Source organism: Schistocerca serialis, chromosome 3 (assembly GCF_023864345.2).
Source record: "Schistocerca serialis cubense isolate TAMUIC-IGC-003099 chromosome 3, iqSchSeri2.2, whole genome shotgun sequence".
Classification (NCBI taxonomy): domain Eukaryota; kingdom Metazoa; phylum Arthropoda; class Insecta; order Orthoptera; family Acrididae; genus Schistocerca; species Schistocerca serialis.
Window position 1 is genome coordinate 375,887,759 of NC_064640.1, and position 19,330 is coordinate 375,907,088.

At 37.6% G+C, this 19,330-nt stretch overlaps 1 protein-coding gene across 1 annotated transcript in view; it reads left to right on the forward strand.

Annotated features, from left to right (window-relative positions):
- LOC126470201 (kelch-like ECH-associated protein 1B) overlaps positions 1-19,330 on the forward strand; it is a 113,936-nt gene that overhangs the window by 84,653 nt on the left and 9,953 nt on the right. The window contains exons 2-8 of the mRNA XM_050097872.1: positions 3,438-3,551; positions 5,618-5,782; positions 6,687-6,836; positions 8,564-8,842; positions 9,126-9,317; positions 11,415-11,626; positions 17,251-17,456. Coding sequence (XP_049953829.1) covers positions 3,438-3,551; positions 5,618-5,782; positions 6,687-6,836; positions 8,564-8,842; positions 9,126-9,317; positions 11,415-11,626; positions 17,251-17,456 — 1,318 coding nt within the window. The remainder of the gene's footprint in view (positions 1-3,437; positions 3,552-5,617; positions 5,783-6,686; positions 6,837-8,563; positions 8,843-9,125; positions 9,318-11,414; positions 11,627-17,250; positions 17,457-19,330) is intronic.

Genomic DNA, 19,330 nt, shown 5'->3' on the forward strand with positions numbered 1-19,330 from the left:
ATTTCTGCAGACACGGAATGTAAAATCAGTGTAGAATCTATAATATCTAGATTATGACATTAAAAGATTCCCTCATTTACATGGCAAATGTACTAGGTAATCAAGAAGAAAGTAGGGATTTTAGGCCCTTTGATTAATCACTCCTTCTCTTAATGGCAGTATGAAACACGTTTGGAAGAATTTGTAGAACACTTTAAGAATGGACGAGGGGAGCCAATGTTGTCAGAGTTGTTTGCTAATTTTTATATCTATGGCTTATTCCCTACTATGTCTGTTAAGCTATGGACTATAGACCTTATTGCTTTCAGGAAAGTTTTGCAGTATAGCCAATGTCATAGTTGCAACACATTTGGGAAGGGTGAGGTTTCAGTACCTAGTGGCCATACAGATTCAAGTTTTCCTTATTTTCTAAATCACTTAGGGTGAATGCTAGGGCAGCTCCAATTTTGCGACCAATTTCGCTTCACATCACAGGCCTATCAGAGCATGTACCTAGTCTTCACCTATCTCACTGGCAACGGTACACTAAATTGTAATCTTCTAATCTTCCTTCTTATTCTGTCGAGTGGATGTTGATTCTGTGTGTGTGTGTGAGTGTTTTTGAATGATTACTAAACACCACATAATATTGCAGAGAGATGTTAAATGATAGTCATTAATCAAGTAGCATTATTTTTAAGTTCTTTTACACTCATTTTACATAATTAGATATGACTGAATGGTGACTAATATGTGTATATTTATTGTGTGATAACTTTATTGATACATTTGCAGTATACTCTTGCATTGTCTTTGTCATGTCATAGATTAGTCTGGAAATGAAGGGAGGGAATAGGTGAACACTGGTACCAGCTCATAATTTACTTCTCCTGAATAACATCAAGAGATCTGGAGTGCTTAATGTCCTCATCCAGTGGATGAAGCATAGTAAACAGAGCTGAGTGTTCCCTCTCCATGAGACACTGCAGAGAGATTGGGGGTGTAAACCTATATGTACTGACAATGGGAAATTTGTTCCACCCCATGATTTTAATCAATTATCTCCAAGCCGAACGCCGTCACTCTGTGTTACTGGCCTTGGCCATTGCAGGATAATTAGATTATTATGCTTTTCAGAATAATTTCCTCTGTGATCAATACATACATCTCATAATCATTTTTTGACCCTCTCCTATCTGATTACCTGGTCACATTTATTGTTCTATACCTGTAGGAGCTCTTCATCCGTGAAAATTCACCATTCTTTGAGCTTTGTCTTTGCTTGTGGAAATAAGGCAATAGGGGAGTACCCTAAAGAAAAATGCAACCAGTTGCAGCCAAATGACTAGGATAAATTTTTTAGTGGAGTCCTGAGACATTATCATGGCGAAAGAGCCAGCTGTCTGGTTTCAGTCTCTGGCATATTACAAGTGTTACTGCCATTTGGGACAGGCATTGTTATTTGCACCACTTCCCAAATTTAAATACTTGCTGATGTCCTCCTCCTCCTAAATGTGGTTTACTAGCCATGGCAAATCATGTTGAGGGAAGACATATTCAGTTCGTAACTGGGAGATGTGCCATCCAAATCAGAAGTTAATCAGTTGCCAAACAACAGGTCATTTCAGGTGATACTGTCTTGCAGCTTATTCCCATTTTGCTTGTATTGTAGTAAGTGCATATGAAATATGTCTGTAAGGTTAAGTGGGCAGAATCTCACGATTCACAAAAAAAGTCCCCTGTAACACTTATAAGCCCCATTTAATGACTTGGTAACCATATGAAGTTGCTAGCAATAATGTTATCACAATTAAAAAGAGCCATTGTCTTGACAACAACATGTTTATATGTGACATATTTATCACAATACTGAATCACTAATTTCTTGCTTTGAAATTTTGTAGGAATATTGTAGCACTGGAACCACTGAACTGTCTTTAATATTGTTGTTCATATAATCATATGCACAATTCTCTTATTCCTTGAGTATCTGTAAGTACCACATTTCATGATGTACCATCTGCTCCTCCCTCAAAGACCATTGTACCTATGAGGAAGATATCTTCACATGATAGATGGATCCTGAAGAATGTTGTGAACTGCAGGAATGGGTAGGCCCAAGTTACTTCTGCAGAAGTCATGCCAGTTCCCTCCAACAGTCTCCTTTCTTCAGTGAAATTGTCTTTGGTTTTCCTTATGCTTGTGTCCAAAGCAATTGAACATTGGGTAAAAGAAGTCATTTTTTCCCTGACACAATATATTATTTGAATGAGACACCTTGTTCATCACTCTTGGCCAATTTCAATCTAACAGTCATTTTCAAGGGCACAGCTACTGATAGTTAATGTAGATCTACATGTGTACAGTATAACACATATTTCATTTGGCAATAGCTGTCAGCATAGGTACCTGGTATTGCATTTTATATTCAGTTGGATCAGTTATGCTTTTTTAACATGCCTTTACATTTTTTCTTTGTTTTTGATTTCATGTATGAACTGCTATTTCTATATGCATAATTGTATATACATGTACACATGAAAATGACCATTAGGCTAAAATTAGGCAATAGTGGTGAGTAAAGCATCATATTCAAATAATATGAAGCTTCATTGAAGCTAGGACTTATTTTAATTCTCTGTGGAATTACATGGAGGATCATCCACAAGAGTAAAGAGTGAACCTACTTACCAAAACTCTCCATCTATTACAATGACCTCAATGACACCTAAGTGGTGACCGCTAAGCTTCCTTTCTTGTGAAACACTCTTAACTTTCTAAATACCTTAGTGTTTTGTGGGTTTCTTCACGAAGTACTAAAGAGACATTTGATGATCAGTTGTTAGTCTTTGAACAAGTATGTACCACAAAACTGCAGACCAATCTCCTTTTAGTGCTAACTAATTAGCAGCCGTAGCAAACTCAAAGTACTACTATGAGCTCTTGTCTGTAATGCATGTAGGGATAGGTCTAAATGCATACTAAGGCATATGGTGGCTTCTATGCAAAGAGCATCACAAAACTTTGGTAGTTTGCTTTGTAGTATTCAGACTAAAAACATTAACTGGAAATTTATGGCCGTAGAATGTATGGAAGTATCTTTTACTGCATGTGTCCACTGTTTTCTTTGTTTTATGAGTTGAACGATGATGTTGCCTCCTCACAAACACAAGCATCATCTTGAACTATCTCACTAATATAATTTAGAGTCACAACTATTAAATACAGAACTTGTCATACTTCAAGTAACTGCAAGTCATCCAGGCACAACAATGAGCTTTTCTTTATATAATGGTTTCTGGCTCAATCTGCCATGATAACTGACAAGTGTCTACTCATCCATGATGTTAACTTTACATGTATTTCTATTAGCTTGTATTTACAAATGAATAGAATAACTTTTTATGCTCTAAAATAACACTTTCACTTAAAATGATGTGTAACATATGTTGTTACAGATGATGTGTATGATGAGGAGTAATCGAATGCTAACTGATGTGGTACTGGAGGTTGGCTCAGAACTCTTCCATGCACACAAAGTTGTTCTTGCTGCTGCTAGTCCATACTTTAAGGTGAGAGTTCTGTGAAATAGAAAAAAAGTAACTCTATGAAGTTGTTTGCCACAGTTCTGGGTACTTTTGTGTAGAACGTGTGCCATTTATTGCAAGTGCTATTCCATAAGAAAATGTAATGTTACAACAAATGTAAAATAAAAGTAGCAAACTTTTTAGCTAGTATTGTCCTTAACACAAGATCTTTGTTGTATATAATGAACTGTTTATTGAGAGAGGTGATGTATGTTGACTCTATATTCTTAATATTATAGAATTAAAAAAATATATATGCACCTAGGACAATAAATTAGTTACAAGTGCAATTTTAGACATCTGCAGTTTGTGAAGAAAAAGGTCGAGTGGTGGTACTGAAGGCAACAGTTTAGGGAGTGTCGAGTAGTGCTCAGTGTGTCCAAATACATGATCCAGTATTATAACAACATATTAAACATGGAACATAACACTGATATAATCAAGTAGCAAAAGCAAGTGAGTTTCATTGGGCGTACCAAAAGTAATTCACTAAAGAAGCTTGGAGAATTTACCAGTGTGCCACCACATACTGCTGTAACATCTAAGCATACAGTGATTCATCCAGCAATTGTAGCTAAAATGAGATGACAGGTTGGGACTGCCAGAATATATCCCTCCACATTGCTAATAATGGCTTTGCTATGTCATTTGAATTAGTATTCTTTTGAAAACTTCTGGGACCTTTTGGAATGAAATGCGCAGAGAGCTAAAATTCTTCCTCATTGATTAATTTTTGTCCCTAACTATGCAATTCAGTCATTTGAAAATGACTACCACCTACATTCAACATCAACATGCAATGACCACCTGGCACTAGCTGTGGATGGTATCTAACGTGTTTAGCGGGGACATGGAAAACAGTGCAGTCATTGTCATATTTTGGGAGCAACTTATCTGACATCCAGAAGAGCATGATCATTGGATTTTGGGTCAAGGGTTGATGCGATTCCAAAATAGTTTGTAAACTGTTTGTATGCCACCATGATTGAAGTATGCTGTGTCCAGAAAAATGACGCAATCCAAAACCAGAGCCATGACAACTGTAGTGCACCATGGGCCATAGATGATAGGGGTGAATGACAGCTGCAGTGATGAGTGTGGGCAAATAGACATGCAGTTGTTGAGCAACTGACCACCCAAATGAACCAAGGGGCTACCAACAGTTTCTCCTCAATGACTGTTCAGTGAACTTCACTGTGTATGGGCTTCTGCAGCAGGCACCTGTCTCATGCAATCATGCTGACTGCTGTCGATCAGTGACGAAGGCCGAAATTGGTGCGTGAATACCCCTGCTGGACATCCAATGAGTGATGGCAGGTGGCCTTTATAGAAGAATCACAGTTTATGCTCCATTGGACAGGAAGCAAACACCCTGCAACAGTTGTCGGAAGGGTCCAAGCCAAAGGAGGGAGTGTTATGGTCTGGGGAAAGTTTTTGTGGCATTTCCTGGTTATCTCGTCATTCTGGAAGGCACAGTGGATCACCCCAAGTATGCATCTGTCCTTGGGGACCATGTCCACCCATACATGCAGTTTATTTTTCCTTGGCGGGATGGGATCTGCCCGCACAACAGTGCTTCATGCCACACAGTTTGCAGTGTACGTGCATCATTAAAAGAGCACCAGGATGAGTTTAACATACTCCAAACTCAACAGATTAAAACCTAGTCGAGAATCTGTGGGACCACCTTGACTGGGCTGTTAGGGCCATTGATCCTAAACTGAGAAATGTAGTGCATCTGGCCACAGCATTGGAGTCAGCATGGCTCCACATCCCTGTCAGTGCCTTCCAGAACCTCATTGACACTCTTCCTACAAGTCTCACTGGGATTTGCAGTTTGCACTGCAAAAGGCTTTTGACAGGTTGTCACATTAATGTGATTGGACACCGTAATATGATTAACTTTATCTAGATTAACAGAGATTTTATGCATTCATATCAGTCTGTTTGCTAGGATTATTATTCTATACAGTGGCATTTACTGTTATTTAAGGTTTACTGTTAAGATTTCCCATGTAACTTTTTAGTGAACTATATCTTTGTGTTCACAGGCAATGTTCACAGGTGGTCTGAAAGAATGTGAAATGTCTAGAGTGAAGTTACAAGGTGTATGCCCCACTGCAATGGCTCGTCTCATGTACTTCATGTATACTGGTCAGATACGTGTCACTGAAGTTACTGTATGTCAACTTTTACCTGCTGCAACTATGTTTCAGGTATGGTAGAGATCAACTTAGGCATACAATCTTAAGATGTTTGGCTCCATATATGGGATGTCACTTTTATATGCTTTCTCAAGATATAAAATATACAAATTAGTTTTGCATTACACTTTTAAAACTGTAGCATTTGTAGAAATATATGGTCTAGATGTGCGCATTCATTACAAGAGCATAGGCTCCCAAAGGAAATAACCGAATTAGCCTTGATGTTACTCTTATATGCAATGCTTATCCCAAATAAAAGCATATTCTGACCCACTGTTGACCATAAAAAACTGAATGGCCATGCACATAAATATTAAAAAAAAACACAAAAAATGTTTCTTAACGAATATGTCTGAGCTAGCAATAAACACAGGAAACATGGCAATCGTGAAAATAGGAATCTGTTTTGTTGCTGAAAATTGTGACACTCCAACTGTGACAAGTGCAATGGGAAATAATGATGAACTGGAAAAGCTGTAGCCCTCTAACAAAATATAGTTGTAGTTGTACCATTGTGCAGTTCAGGTGTTGCAGAAGTAATCAGAACTCGCAAAATATAACTTTCATACTTCAATACACTGTACAAAACACTATTAGAACATGAATACATGGGTGTGTGTACACATGCGCATGCGTGTGCGCGCTAGTGTTGCAGTAGTGTAGTAATGTCTGTTGATGGTAAGATGGAGTCAGTAATCTAATAACGGTAACACGATTTCCATTTGATCTTCAAAACTACTTTAGGCCAGTAAAATGCTGATTGCTGAGTGTGATAGTAGTGGAGTTCATTATAAACTTGCATGAATTAATATGTATACAAGATTGTAGAAAGATTTCATTACATTTTCTTCCCAACATGTTGTTCTTCATGTATCAATTGTTTCATTAACTTTTCTTTTTCCATTTTATTTAGGTGACTAATGTGATAGATGCTTGCTGTTTGTTTCTTGAGCGACAGTTAGATCCCAGCAATGCAATAGGCATTGCTAAATTTGCTGAGCAACATGGCTGTAAAGATTTATGCCAAAAGGCAAATCAGTTCATTGTACAACATTTCACCCAGGTAATAATGTACTCTGTGCTTTTTTATATTTTATATCATTATTATTTATATTTTTAACTTACACATCTCAGACAATAATAGCCACTCCTGCAAAATCCCAGAGAACTACTAGACCATATGCAGATACTTTTCCATAATTTACCTTATTATGTTATTTTGTATTTTGTCAGTGATGTAAACAGAGATATTTTGGAAGGTGATACATTAATATTTTGGCCCATTCAGTATCATGCATTGATGTATTGCAGAATACGAAAACAAAACTTTATTAATAGTGATAAAGTTTGGTAAATATTCCATTTTTTCATAATATTAAATCGCTGAAAAACTGATATCATTGCATCATGGTGTTCAGTCTCAGAAATGTGTTACTATATTATTTGCTAACCACTTGAAGATTTAAATTTATGAAATAAATAGTGAACATAAATGTAGTATTGTCATAATTAATTAGTCTCTTCGACATTCAAGCTCTTATAAACTAGTATCATCACATGAAACTTTTATATTATTTGTATTAGATGAAAGGGCAACAGAGCATTATTTCTGCCTACAGGCATGAGTTTCTTTAACAAAGATTCACTATGTTCACCATCTCTTGTCCAGTTTTCATTTTTTGGTTCCTTTTAAGATGTTTTGAATGCTGTAACTTAATGATAAAAGACAAACAGTGCACTTAAGTACAAGAACATTCATTTCGGGAGAATTAAGCAATACATTCTTCTCATTATGATGAAAACTGTAGGTAAATGTTAGTGATGACAGTTTACTTCTATCAATAAAAGCTATTTTAGTTTGTGAACTGTATTTATCTGAGTGAAGTTAGGTATTTGGAAAATAGTAATGAATGCCTGTCTATATATAAATTTAAAATGCCTATCCATATATAACTCACCATGGCCCAGTGCAACAAGAAAGTACCAAATGTAGTATTTCAACAGGAACCAGCTTCTTACATCAGAGTCTCAAACATATTTAGTGTGCCATCCACACATCCTTTCCCTTTTGGAAAAAAATATGTATCCCCAAGTACAAAAGGCAAAAGAACAGAACTATGTACAGACTAGCTTTTTTGCCTATGAGCTGTCTCATTTAGCCTGAAACTCCTTGGGAGAATGTAATATTCAAACTATTTTTCTCATAGTTAATGTGACTGGTGAGTTTTTAGTCCCTGACAATAGCATGCTTCTCTGCTTGTCTCCGTGCCCGGGTTCCCGGGTTCGAATTCTGGCAGGGTCAGGGATTTTCTCTGCCTCGTGATGACTGGGTGTTGTGTGATGTCCTTAGGTTAGTTAGATTTAAGTAGTTCTAAGTTCTAGGGGACTGATGACCATAGATGTTAAGTCCCATAGTGCTCAGAGCCATTTGCTGCTTGTCTCTCACTGAAGGTCACTCACTGATTTTGCAACATTGTTGTGTAATACTGCCATAACTTACAAAAAAATATACGTGTTTTGGGCATATAGTTGTAACTTGTGAAAATGATTCACCTTCAACAGATACAGACATGAAGAATGATTTGCTAATGGAAGGTATTACTGGTACTGGTATTTTGTAGTTAATGTTTATAAATATTCTGGAAAAATGTAGGGTCATGTAGTCCTGAAGAAAATGCATTTTGACTGTCAGAAACTAGAGTTTCCTAAGAGTTGATTTATTTTTGTAATTGAAATGTGGTGTTATAATAACCTTTTGATTGCAAAACTGGCATTTTTGTTTGTGTATAGGTCTGCCAAGAGGAAGAATTTCTTCAGTTGTCAGCCATACAGTTGGTTGCACTGATCAAGAAAGATGAGCTTAATGTAACAGAAGAAAGAGAAGTGTACAATGCTGTTTTGAAATGGGTGAAATATGATGAAGAAAACAGGTTCCCAAAAATGGAACACATTCTTCATGCTGTAAGGTGCCAGTTTCTTACACCAAGCTTCTTACATGAGCAGATGAAGAACTGTGATGTTCTAAAGAAATTACCTGCTTGCAGAGAATATCTTGCACAAATTTTTAAGGTTAGTGAATGGATACAGTGTCAAAATTTTATAATTTTCTGAATTATTGTTGAAAAATGTGAAATACACTCCATCTATTTCTCACAGAATCATCTTATAAAGTTGTTTGCAGTAAATGTCCATCAATTATTACATTTTTCAAACACTCTCTACAAGAGACTGTGACAGTGCTATTGTTTTGTTTTTAATGTGGGTCAAGATGATGCAACTTCAGCATTGCTGCCCATTAGCTGAAACAAGATATAACAAAACCTTCATGACAATCAGCAACTTTTTTTTTCAGGATCTAACTCTGCATAAACGGCCATGTGTGAAGGAACGAACACCAAATACTCCAAGAGTTATTTATATTGCTGGAGGCTATTTTCGAAATTCACTTGATGTAATGGAAGCATATAATGTGGATGATCGTACATGGACAAAACTTGCTAGCTTAACTGTTCCACGATCTGGTTTGGGAGGCGCGTTTCTAAAGGTGTGTATAGTGCATTTTTCATATTCAGAAGAGGTAGTGAATAATCAGAGTCTAAAGAGGTTATTAAAACTCAAGTAAAACTGTGTGTTCCTTTTGTTCTTTACCAGAATCCCAACATGCATTTAGAAGGAACTGTTCAAATGAATCAGCAATATTTGTTCTGTATGAAACAAATCATGCAATAGATAGTATTTGGTGTCATAGATGTATGTATTACCTAATGGCTGGTCAAATGTCTATTTTATACCACACAACACTAGATTTACAGGAACTGTAAATAAATAAAAAAGTAAAAAATTCTGGCTGTCACCAAGAAAAAGAATTTCTAGAAAACTAATCATATTGTGCAGTCAAACAAGAAGAGTATCTAGGTCTCTATGTGTCCCTTTAGTATGAAAAATTCTGTGATACAGTATGCATTATTGTAGACTTAAGTGATCAGATGTAGTTATCAACATGCATCAACTGGAAATTCTGGTGATTCCTATAAGAATACACACATGAATGATGTACCATATATTTCCCATACAACAGACTGGGTATAACAGAAATGATAAAATTTTATCTCCTTCCACTGCTTCTCTGGCTCTGTCAAAACAACATAGGAATAGCAGAAACTGAGAATAAAATAAAAACAAAATAAAAAACTAAACTGGAAACATAACTGTCACTAGCTTCAGACTTTGCTAATTTTGTTATGATAGTCATAATTTCCAACTCTTTGTTGTCTATTCACATCTTGAGCAGCTTGGAATGAGGGGGCATGAGAGGAGCTATTGACATAAATGTGTATATTATATGCTGACATTAAAATACACATTTTTTTTAAAATCTTGATCCCAGTTGTTGAGGTTTCTTTCCAGCTTTATGGTCTGTATTATTTGATTGGGATTACATATAAATGTTTCCATAGTTGAAGGAAAATACCTGCTAATTATCTAGGAAAAGTACTATTAGAACATAGAAAACACATAACTTACCGTACTGAATAATAGTTCTTCTACTAATTACTATGTGACTCACATTTTTTTTTACACTCTCATATCTTGCATAGGAAACTGATATCAGCTGTTTCTCACAATGAAATTCACATTGTGTACATTATCTGTGTTACAAATACTGTATATTTCTTGTATTTGACTTTGTCTTTATTGAGACTTATTCATAAATAGCATCAAACATTGCTCTCCTAGATTGAATCAACATTTGTTTTCAGTTGTTTTGATTCTCTAAATAACCACCTGTGAAATCCCATTTTGCTAAAAGTTATAATAATTGTTTCTCTGCCCTGATATTTTGCCTGCATCCAACATAACAGATTTACCAATTGATTTCAGTTCTATTTACTACATTTCAGGTCCAAAATTTGAACTACCTGAGACAAGTGAGACAACAGATAATCTCCTCTCTCCCTCTCCCCCCAACCCCCTTCCCCCTTACCCCCCCCCCCCCCCCTCCTACCACAGCCTCACACACCTCTTATTGAGACAAAACTATTTACTGTTCTTCTAAAATTACAACTTACACCTATAAAATTAAAATAAGGCATATAATCATATACATCATTTTAACACACTTATTGTAATAACTGTTCGTTATGTACAATAATTAAAAAATACTACTACCACTACTACTACTACTACTACTACTACTACTACTACTAAATGGAGACTTTTTAAACCATTTTAACAAAGGTAACATAATGTCCTGTGGTGCAATCTCATATTCTGTTGTTCCTAACAGTTTTGGATGTTGCAACTATAGTACAATCCAAGATGCGATGAGCCTACCCATTGTATAATGTTGCAGTTCCTGAGGTTATTCATTCATAAATATGAGTCAATTGTCAATTATGCAAATTATGTATGTTTGTTCTCCTTTGTGCTGTTGCTTTCTATAGGTGCCCCATGGGCCATTCATTGTTACTAGGAAGTAAGCTTTATAAGTCTTCACCACAAATAATGCTGCTTGTTCATAAATCATAATAGCAGAGAGACTTTAAGCAAAACTAGTTCCTATTTTGCATTGCTCTTCTGAAATGTAAAGTCTATAGTTATTTTCAAATGTAATCCAAAATATCACATTCTCTTATTGCAGGGAATGTTCTATGCTGTGGGAGGCCGCCACAACTCTCCAGACTCTAGATATGACTCAGACTGGGTGGACAGGTATAATCCTGCTAAAGATGTATGGAGACCTTGCAGCCCCATGTCTGTTCCGAGAAACCGTGTTGGTGTGGCTGTTATGGATGGTTATCTGTATGCAGTTGGAGGTTCAGCAGGCTCAGAGTATCACAACAGTGTTGAAAGGTAATTATATTTTACTTTACAGCAACATGCTATCAATTCCTTCCATGTTGTGGGTGTCCTACAGCTGTCACCACATCCCACATCTCTGTCATCAAACAACTTGATCTCCACATACTTCCTCATCCTCTTATATTCCTCTTCTCTCCACCACTTCTTGGATATCCCTTAGCCACCCTTTTCATGGACATACTTTTCTTTTTCTTTAACCATCCCAGCTGCCTTTCTTCTATCCTATCCATAATACTATGATAGATTTGCATTCTTTCTTGTATTTTCTCATTTATTGTCCAGTGAAGTCAGGAGATACTACATGCTCTTCTCAAGTGGTCCATTTCTAAAGCTTTTAATCTCTGTTTTTGTGAGTCCTCAATACACTTTTCCATAACTTGTTACTGGTTCCACTATGGATTTCTGTAATTACATTTTAACTTTCAAACTTATTTTGTGGAACAAAGTACAGGACTTAATTTTTAGGTAGTCACTCTTCCCTGCCTGTTCCATCATTGGATATCAGTCACATCTTCCATTATGTAATTACCCAGATGCTTAAACACATTACAAACTTTGATCTGATGTCTATCAATGGCCAAGTTATTTCTCTCCTCTCCACAACTTGGATATTCTGTCCTCACAAAATTAATTTTCAAACCCCACTTTTTATATTCTTCCAACAGTTTCCTAAGTGTGTAAGACATATCCTCTTAATTGTTTGCTTCGATGACCTGATCATTAGCATGAAAAAGTATGTGATAGGCAAAGGTCCCAAGTTCGAGTCTCGGTCCGGCACACAGTTCCTCATTTTAATTTCTTTCCCCATACTTTTTGACTGATTTCTTTCCCTGTAATTGACAAGTCCAGGGAAATGATCTGTCTCTAATTCTCTAATGATGTTGTTGTTGACTGAATGTGAAACTCAAATTTTCCTTCCTGAACTTTCTTGTAACAGTTGAATATAACTTGAAAGCTGGTTTATTTATGAGTGGTACAACATTTAGGCCACCGACTGAATAATATAGCAAATCATGTTCTGGAGAAAGCTGCTCTTGACTCGGAGTTAACAGGCAGGCTCTTAATTGCAATACAAGATAGTACACCTATATACTTGCAGAATTCTATTCACATGGATATTTAAATTTCTAACCATGGGGGCACAATTTGTTCAAGCTGGAGCCACCAGACTTGTGGGCCTCTCCTGGAAGGACACGTTCATGAGCATGACAAACTGCAGAATATGAATGGAGCCACCTTATTGTCACTGTGGCAGTCTTCAGTGCAGGACTGGTTTGATGCAGTTCAGTGTTAGTCCATCATTTGCAAAACTCTTCATCTCTGCATAACTACTGCATCCTACATCCATTAGAACCTACATACTGTAGCAAAACCTTGGTCTGCTTCTGAAATTTCAGCACTGCCTCCCCCCCCCCCCCCCCCCAACTTCCCTCCATTACCAAATTGATGGTACATTGGTACATTGATGTATCAGGATGTGTTTTTATCAACCAGTCCCTTCTTTTAGTCAAGTCCATGGCTATCTTAATTATTATAAAATTGTCCACACTAAAATTGGTGTATGTTGCATACTTTAATTCCGTGGTGTCATACAGGCTATAACTTTGAGAAAACTTGGTTCAGACTGAAAGAATATATTTTGTCTGAAAGCTAACTGTCTGAACCCTATGTTCCATTCACTTTCACTGGGAATCTTAATTTAACATTACAGAACATGTACTGACTCACAAGACTGCTGGTTGAAAACAAGAACCTCAATGAGCACTCAATGAACATAAGGCAGAGCTATAATATCTATTTAGGGAACACATTGTTAACTACTGTTCAGAAAGGTGTCTGAAACATAAATTCTTGATCAGTTTCCACAATGGTTGAAGACTTTCACTGTCAGACTGCAGGTTTCCAAACTCAAACCCACACTTTGCTGAAGGAAGACTTTAGATCAAGTTAACTGAGTTTTATTATGCAATGGAATAGCAGATAATAGTTTTTGTTTCTAAGTATTTTAGATCTTATCAGTTGTTTTATTATGATTATAAACATTTCAAGTACAGCGTATGTTGATGTAAAGAGGATACTGGCTTATTGACTTGACCCAGCCATTCAAATTTGGGTTTCCCATGGTTTTTCCGAATCGTTCCTGTTGTTGTTATTTTAGTTTATTTTTGCTTGTTAGATACAGGTATCTACACATCCATAGTTGTTGTAGGAACAGATAATATCTACTTGAAGAGGAAATTCATCCTGTTGCACAGGCACCAAATTCTTTCGTCAACAATTTTCTGGATATTTACATCTACAAACATACTCTGCAGGTTATCATATGGAGCATAGCTGTGGATACCTTACATCACTGTTAATTATTGCCTTTCCTGTTCCCCTTGCAAATGGAGAGAGGAGAAAATGACTATGCTTCTACATCTACACAAGCACTGATTTCTCATGTGTTCACAGTCCTTACGTGAGGTATATGCTGGTGACAGTAGAATTGTTCTGCACTCTGTCACAAGTGCTAGTTCTCAGAAGTCTCTCAACTGTGTTTTGTGAAAAGAACATAGTCTTCCCTCCAGCAAGTCCCATTTGCGATCTCTGAGCAGTCTAATAATATTCATGTGTTGATTGAATCTAGTGGTAACAAATCTAGCAACATGTCTTTGATTTGCTTCGATGTCTTCCTTTAATCTGCCTTTGTGTGATCCCAAACACTAAAGCAGTATTCAAGAATGAGTCGCATAACTATTTGGTATGTGTTTGTTCTCCTTTCTTGTAATTATTTCAGTAGACCAAAGTGGACCATTCATCTTCCATGACCATAGGTGCCCTTTTCATATGCCAGTTATCTTTCACGTGACTTGCAAATTACTCAGTTTCTGATTTCTGTTTTGTTTATATTGTATGCAAAAGTGAATTTTATGAAATTGCAGTTCCTGTTTTTTGCTCCTACCTGATCAGCTACAATCAGTTGTCTAATTAATTAACAGTGATTGATTCAATCTGAACACAGCGTATGTTTTTATCTTCTGGTAAACCTTCCGGGATGTAAGGTCGTGGTCCATGAAACTCTTCAGCTCCTAACGTTTCATCCAGAGCTGCGCTGGACATCTTCAGAGGGGTGTTTCTCCTCCGGTGAGTCTTGCCGAGTAGAAACACCCCTCTCAAGATGTCCAGCACAGCTCTGGACGAAACGTTAGCAGCTGAAGAGTTTCATGGACCACGACCTTACATCCCGGAAGGTTTACCAGAAGATATGTCATCCGGTCGTGAAAGCTTTCATACTATGAACAGCATATGTTGTTCACATTTCAAAACATGAACAAGAGTATAATTAAATTCCTATGGTGTATCCTTTCCCAGTAATCTGCACCTTAATATCAAGTTATTGTTTTTGTTTCATTTTCACCTTGTTACCATTAATTTCTGTGTAGCTGATATTATAATATATTCTGTGGCAGTGTGTTACTGACAACTGAACAAAAGCTGTTTAAGTAATGATGATCACAAGATGAGGTGCAGTGGTTAAGACACTAGACTTCTTCTTGGACCTGGGCTTCAAATGCCAACTTGTCACTCTGGTTTAAAATTGCATTTGTTTCATTACAATACTAGGATACTGATGGCCTCAGAATATTATGGGCAACATATTGAAAATTATATATACTTACAGTGATGCAGCATTGTACAATAATCATTGTTTGTTGGTGATGTGAACCATGCTTTTTACCTAACACCTTCAGACATGAATAACTTTATTAATATATGCATTTCATTTTAGCCTACATTGTTAGGTGTGTGTTTGTTTCTAAAATTCCATATGTGTCTGTGTAATGTAAATTGAATTCTACTCACCAAGTGGTGGCAGAACATGTACATGAAAGGAGGTTATAATTAGGTAAGCTTTCAGAGCCACTGTCTCCTTCTTCAGTCAGACGAGTTGGAGGGGAAGGAAGAGAGGTGAAGGAAAAGGACTGGAGAGGTCTAGGAAAAGGGGCAGATTTTGGGAAAGTCACCCAGAACTACAGGTCGGGAGAGACTTACCACATGGGATGAGAAGGAAAGACTGATTGTTGGGGACTGCATCGGACAAGATTTGAAAACCTGAGAGCTTAAAGGTGGAAGATAGGGTAATATGCAAGACAGAGTACTGCTTAAAAATTGTGCCGGAGTTAATAAGAGTGAAGAGCTAAGTGCATTGTACATAACATGGGTAGGAGGGAGGGGGGGGGGGCAGTGAAAAAAGTACAGGTAAGACAATGAAAGATGTAGAAAACTAAAATGCAGTGAAGCAAAGAGTAGTTACTGTAAAGAAATGCTGAGATGGAAGAAACTGACTTAAATTAAGGTTAGGTGGGTGGCAAGAGCAAAGGACATGTTGTAGTGCTGGTTCCCACCTGTGGAATTCTGAGAAACTGGTGTCCGGGGGAAAGGATCCAGATGGCACATGTGGTGAAACAGGTATCAGGCTCATGACTGTCATGTTGTAGAGCATGTGAAATGGTACATGTCATATGCCAGCTGTTACGTAAACATTGTTCAGCCTTTTACATCAGTACAACATCAATTAGGATGAATGGGCACAGGCAGAAAATGTACACTGACAACATGCAATATCCTCTTGCAGAGCATGTCCTACAACATGAAAATCACGACCTTGGTACCTGTTTCATCACATTTGCTGTCTGGACTATTCCCCCCACACTCCAGTTTCTCAGAACTCCACAGTTGGGGTCCGCAGCTCGTGGTCTAGTGGCTAGCGTTGCCACCTCTGGATCACGGGGTCCCGGGTTCGATTCCTGACCTGGTTGGGGATTTTCTCCACCTGGAGACTGGGTCTTTGTGTTGTCCTCATCATTCCATCATCATTTCGTGGAAGTGGCTAGATTTAACTGTGCACAGATTAGGAATTTGTACGGGTGCTGATAACCGTGCATTGAGTGCTCCACAAACCAGACATCATCATCATCATCATCATCATCATCATCATCCACAGGTGGGAACTAGCACTACAACATGTCCTTGGTTCTCACCACCCACCTGGCCTTAATTTACATTAATTTCTTCCACCTCAGCATTTCTTCACAACAACTACTCTTTTCTTCACTCTGTTTTAGTTTTCTACATCTTTCATTGTTTTATGTGTCTGTTTTTTACTGCCCCCTGCCACCTCTGTTATGTACAATGCACTTAGCTTTTCACTCTTATTAACTCCTGCATGATGTTTAAGTAGTAATCTCTGTCTTTCATATTATCCTGTCTTGCACCTTTAAGCTCTCAGGTTTTCAAATCTCGACCCATGCAATCCCAAACAATCAGTCATTCCTTCTCATCCCATGTGGCATGTCTCCCCTGACCCACTGTTCTGGGTAAATTTCCCAAAATCTAACCCTTTTCCTTGATATCTCCAATCCTTTTCCTTCACCCAACTTCCTTCCCCTTCAACCTTTCTGCCTGAAGATCAAGTCACTGCTCCGAAAGCTTACCTAGTTATAACCTTATTTTATGTGTGTGTTCTGCCACTGCTTGTTGAGTAGAATTTTTATCCATCCAATTAAATTATTTTGTCAAAAATTGATTGTTTTTGTTGTTAAATTGAATTCTTTTTTTTTTTTTTTTTTAAGGTTTGACCCTGATGAAGACACATGGACAAATGTGAAGCCAATGCATGTGAAACGATTAGGAGTTGCTGTAGCTGTTGTCAACAGGTTACTTTATGCTATAGGAGGTTATGATGGCAAAGCCAGGCAGAGTAGTGTTGAATGTTATCATCCAGAGAATGATGAATGGACTATGGTGGCACCTCTTAATGTCAGTCGCAGTGGTGCAGGTATGACATTATTAATAAAAGTCTTTTGGCATTCAGCATAGAATTCTTATCTTTGTGAGTATGTATGTGTGCATTCATGTAATATATGGCAGTAAATGCTAACAAGTAATTGGTTTTGAGTCCATCTTTGTAGCTGAGTGGTCATCATGGCATTGATTTGCAGAGCAATTTGGGAATGATGAAATGCTGAAACACACACACACACACACACACACACACACACACACACACACACACACACACTAGAAATGCAAGAAGGACTGGTATGGGGTACACTCAGTCTCCTGATGTGAACTGAGGAGCTACTCAACAGATCAGTAGTGGTTAACAGGTAATGTCTGGGAGAGCAATGTGTTGACAATATGCCCCTCCATAGCACAACCAATGATTCCATTGGCAGAGGATGACACAGTGGTTGATCAGGGAAGATTGGCTCATCTAGGACCAGAAGACAGAACTTTACCTTCACCTAACTGATTTTGAAGGTGTTTTTTCTTCTAATAAAATGCCAAAGTAAAATAATATGTAAGAAATGAAGATTAATTTTGTATGATACCCAAATAAAAGTTCGTTGTGAGATCCAAGTTCTCCCAACACATACAATGTTCAAATAACTTAAAAGAATGCAGCTGGGTGTCATCATCAACAATCACTGATATTTCGACGGGTGATCACCCTGTCATTTTCAAGGCAAAGGTGCAGCATGTAAGCCCTGTACAACGGAATTTAAAACCTTGATTTGCAGAGCAATTTGGGAATGATGAAATGCTGAAACACACACACACACACACACACACACACACACACACACACACACACTAGAAATGCAAGCGCCACCACACAACTGAATTTGACTAATGCCAGACCTTATCAACAGTGAAAATTACTAAACAATATGTCAGGTACCATTAACTCTGTCCCTCTGTTTTTTCATAAAGAAGAGAGAGCAGGATTCCACACAGAATTTAAGCAAAAATCTCCATCTCTATTTATAAGGTTACTTGATAATTTAATTTCAGCTGCTTCCATAATAAGACTATCCCAATAGCTGGAAACGCATGCCAGAATCTCTGCATTGTTATGTTCCACAGGATGACTGCTGCCAAAACAATGTTCTACAATAGCCAATTTTCTTGACTACTGTAAGCATGTTGTGATGCTTATGCTCAGTACACTAGCCCTCCATGGTCCTAATAGTCTGATCAATATATGACATTCCACACTTGCAAGGAATACAATAGACATCTGCTTTATGCAAACCAAGCTCATCCTTAACAGAACCTAAAATAGCTTTAATCTTGGATGGAAGTGTGAAAACACATTTCATACCATATTTCCACAAAATACAGTCAATTTTGTTGGAAACACCTCTTGTGTAAGGCAGAAAGGCAGGAGACCATGATGCCAACTTGGTATTACCATCACTCACACGGTGCATGATCAGTCAGCAGCACAATGGACAACTGATCTGTCTTTCACAATACCCATTCTGATGAAAGGTGTCCACAACAGGGGTTAACTCCACCAACAAAGTCTCAGAGTCTGAAACTGCATGGACCCTGCGAGCCAATATACAAAGTACCCCTTCATGCTGAGTCTGATGGTGACAAATAGCAGCTCATAGATACAAGTCATTGTGAGTAGGCTTCCTATAGCCAGCATGTCCAAACATACCATCAGCCTTCCTCCAGAGCAACACATCAAGGAAGTGAGGACAGCCATTCAGTTCCACCTCCATCATGAAACAAATATATGGGTGGACTGAAGCAGGTGTTTTGAGATGCCATTCAAATTCTCATTGACATGAGGCTAAATGACAAATTCCTCAAAGTCGTCCATAAACAAATTTGCAATACTACATGGCAATGTGCTTC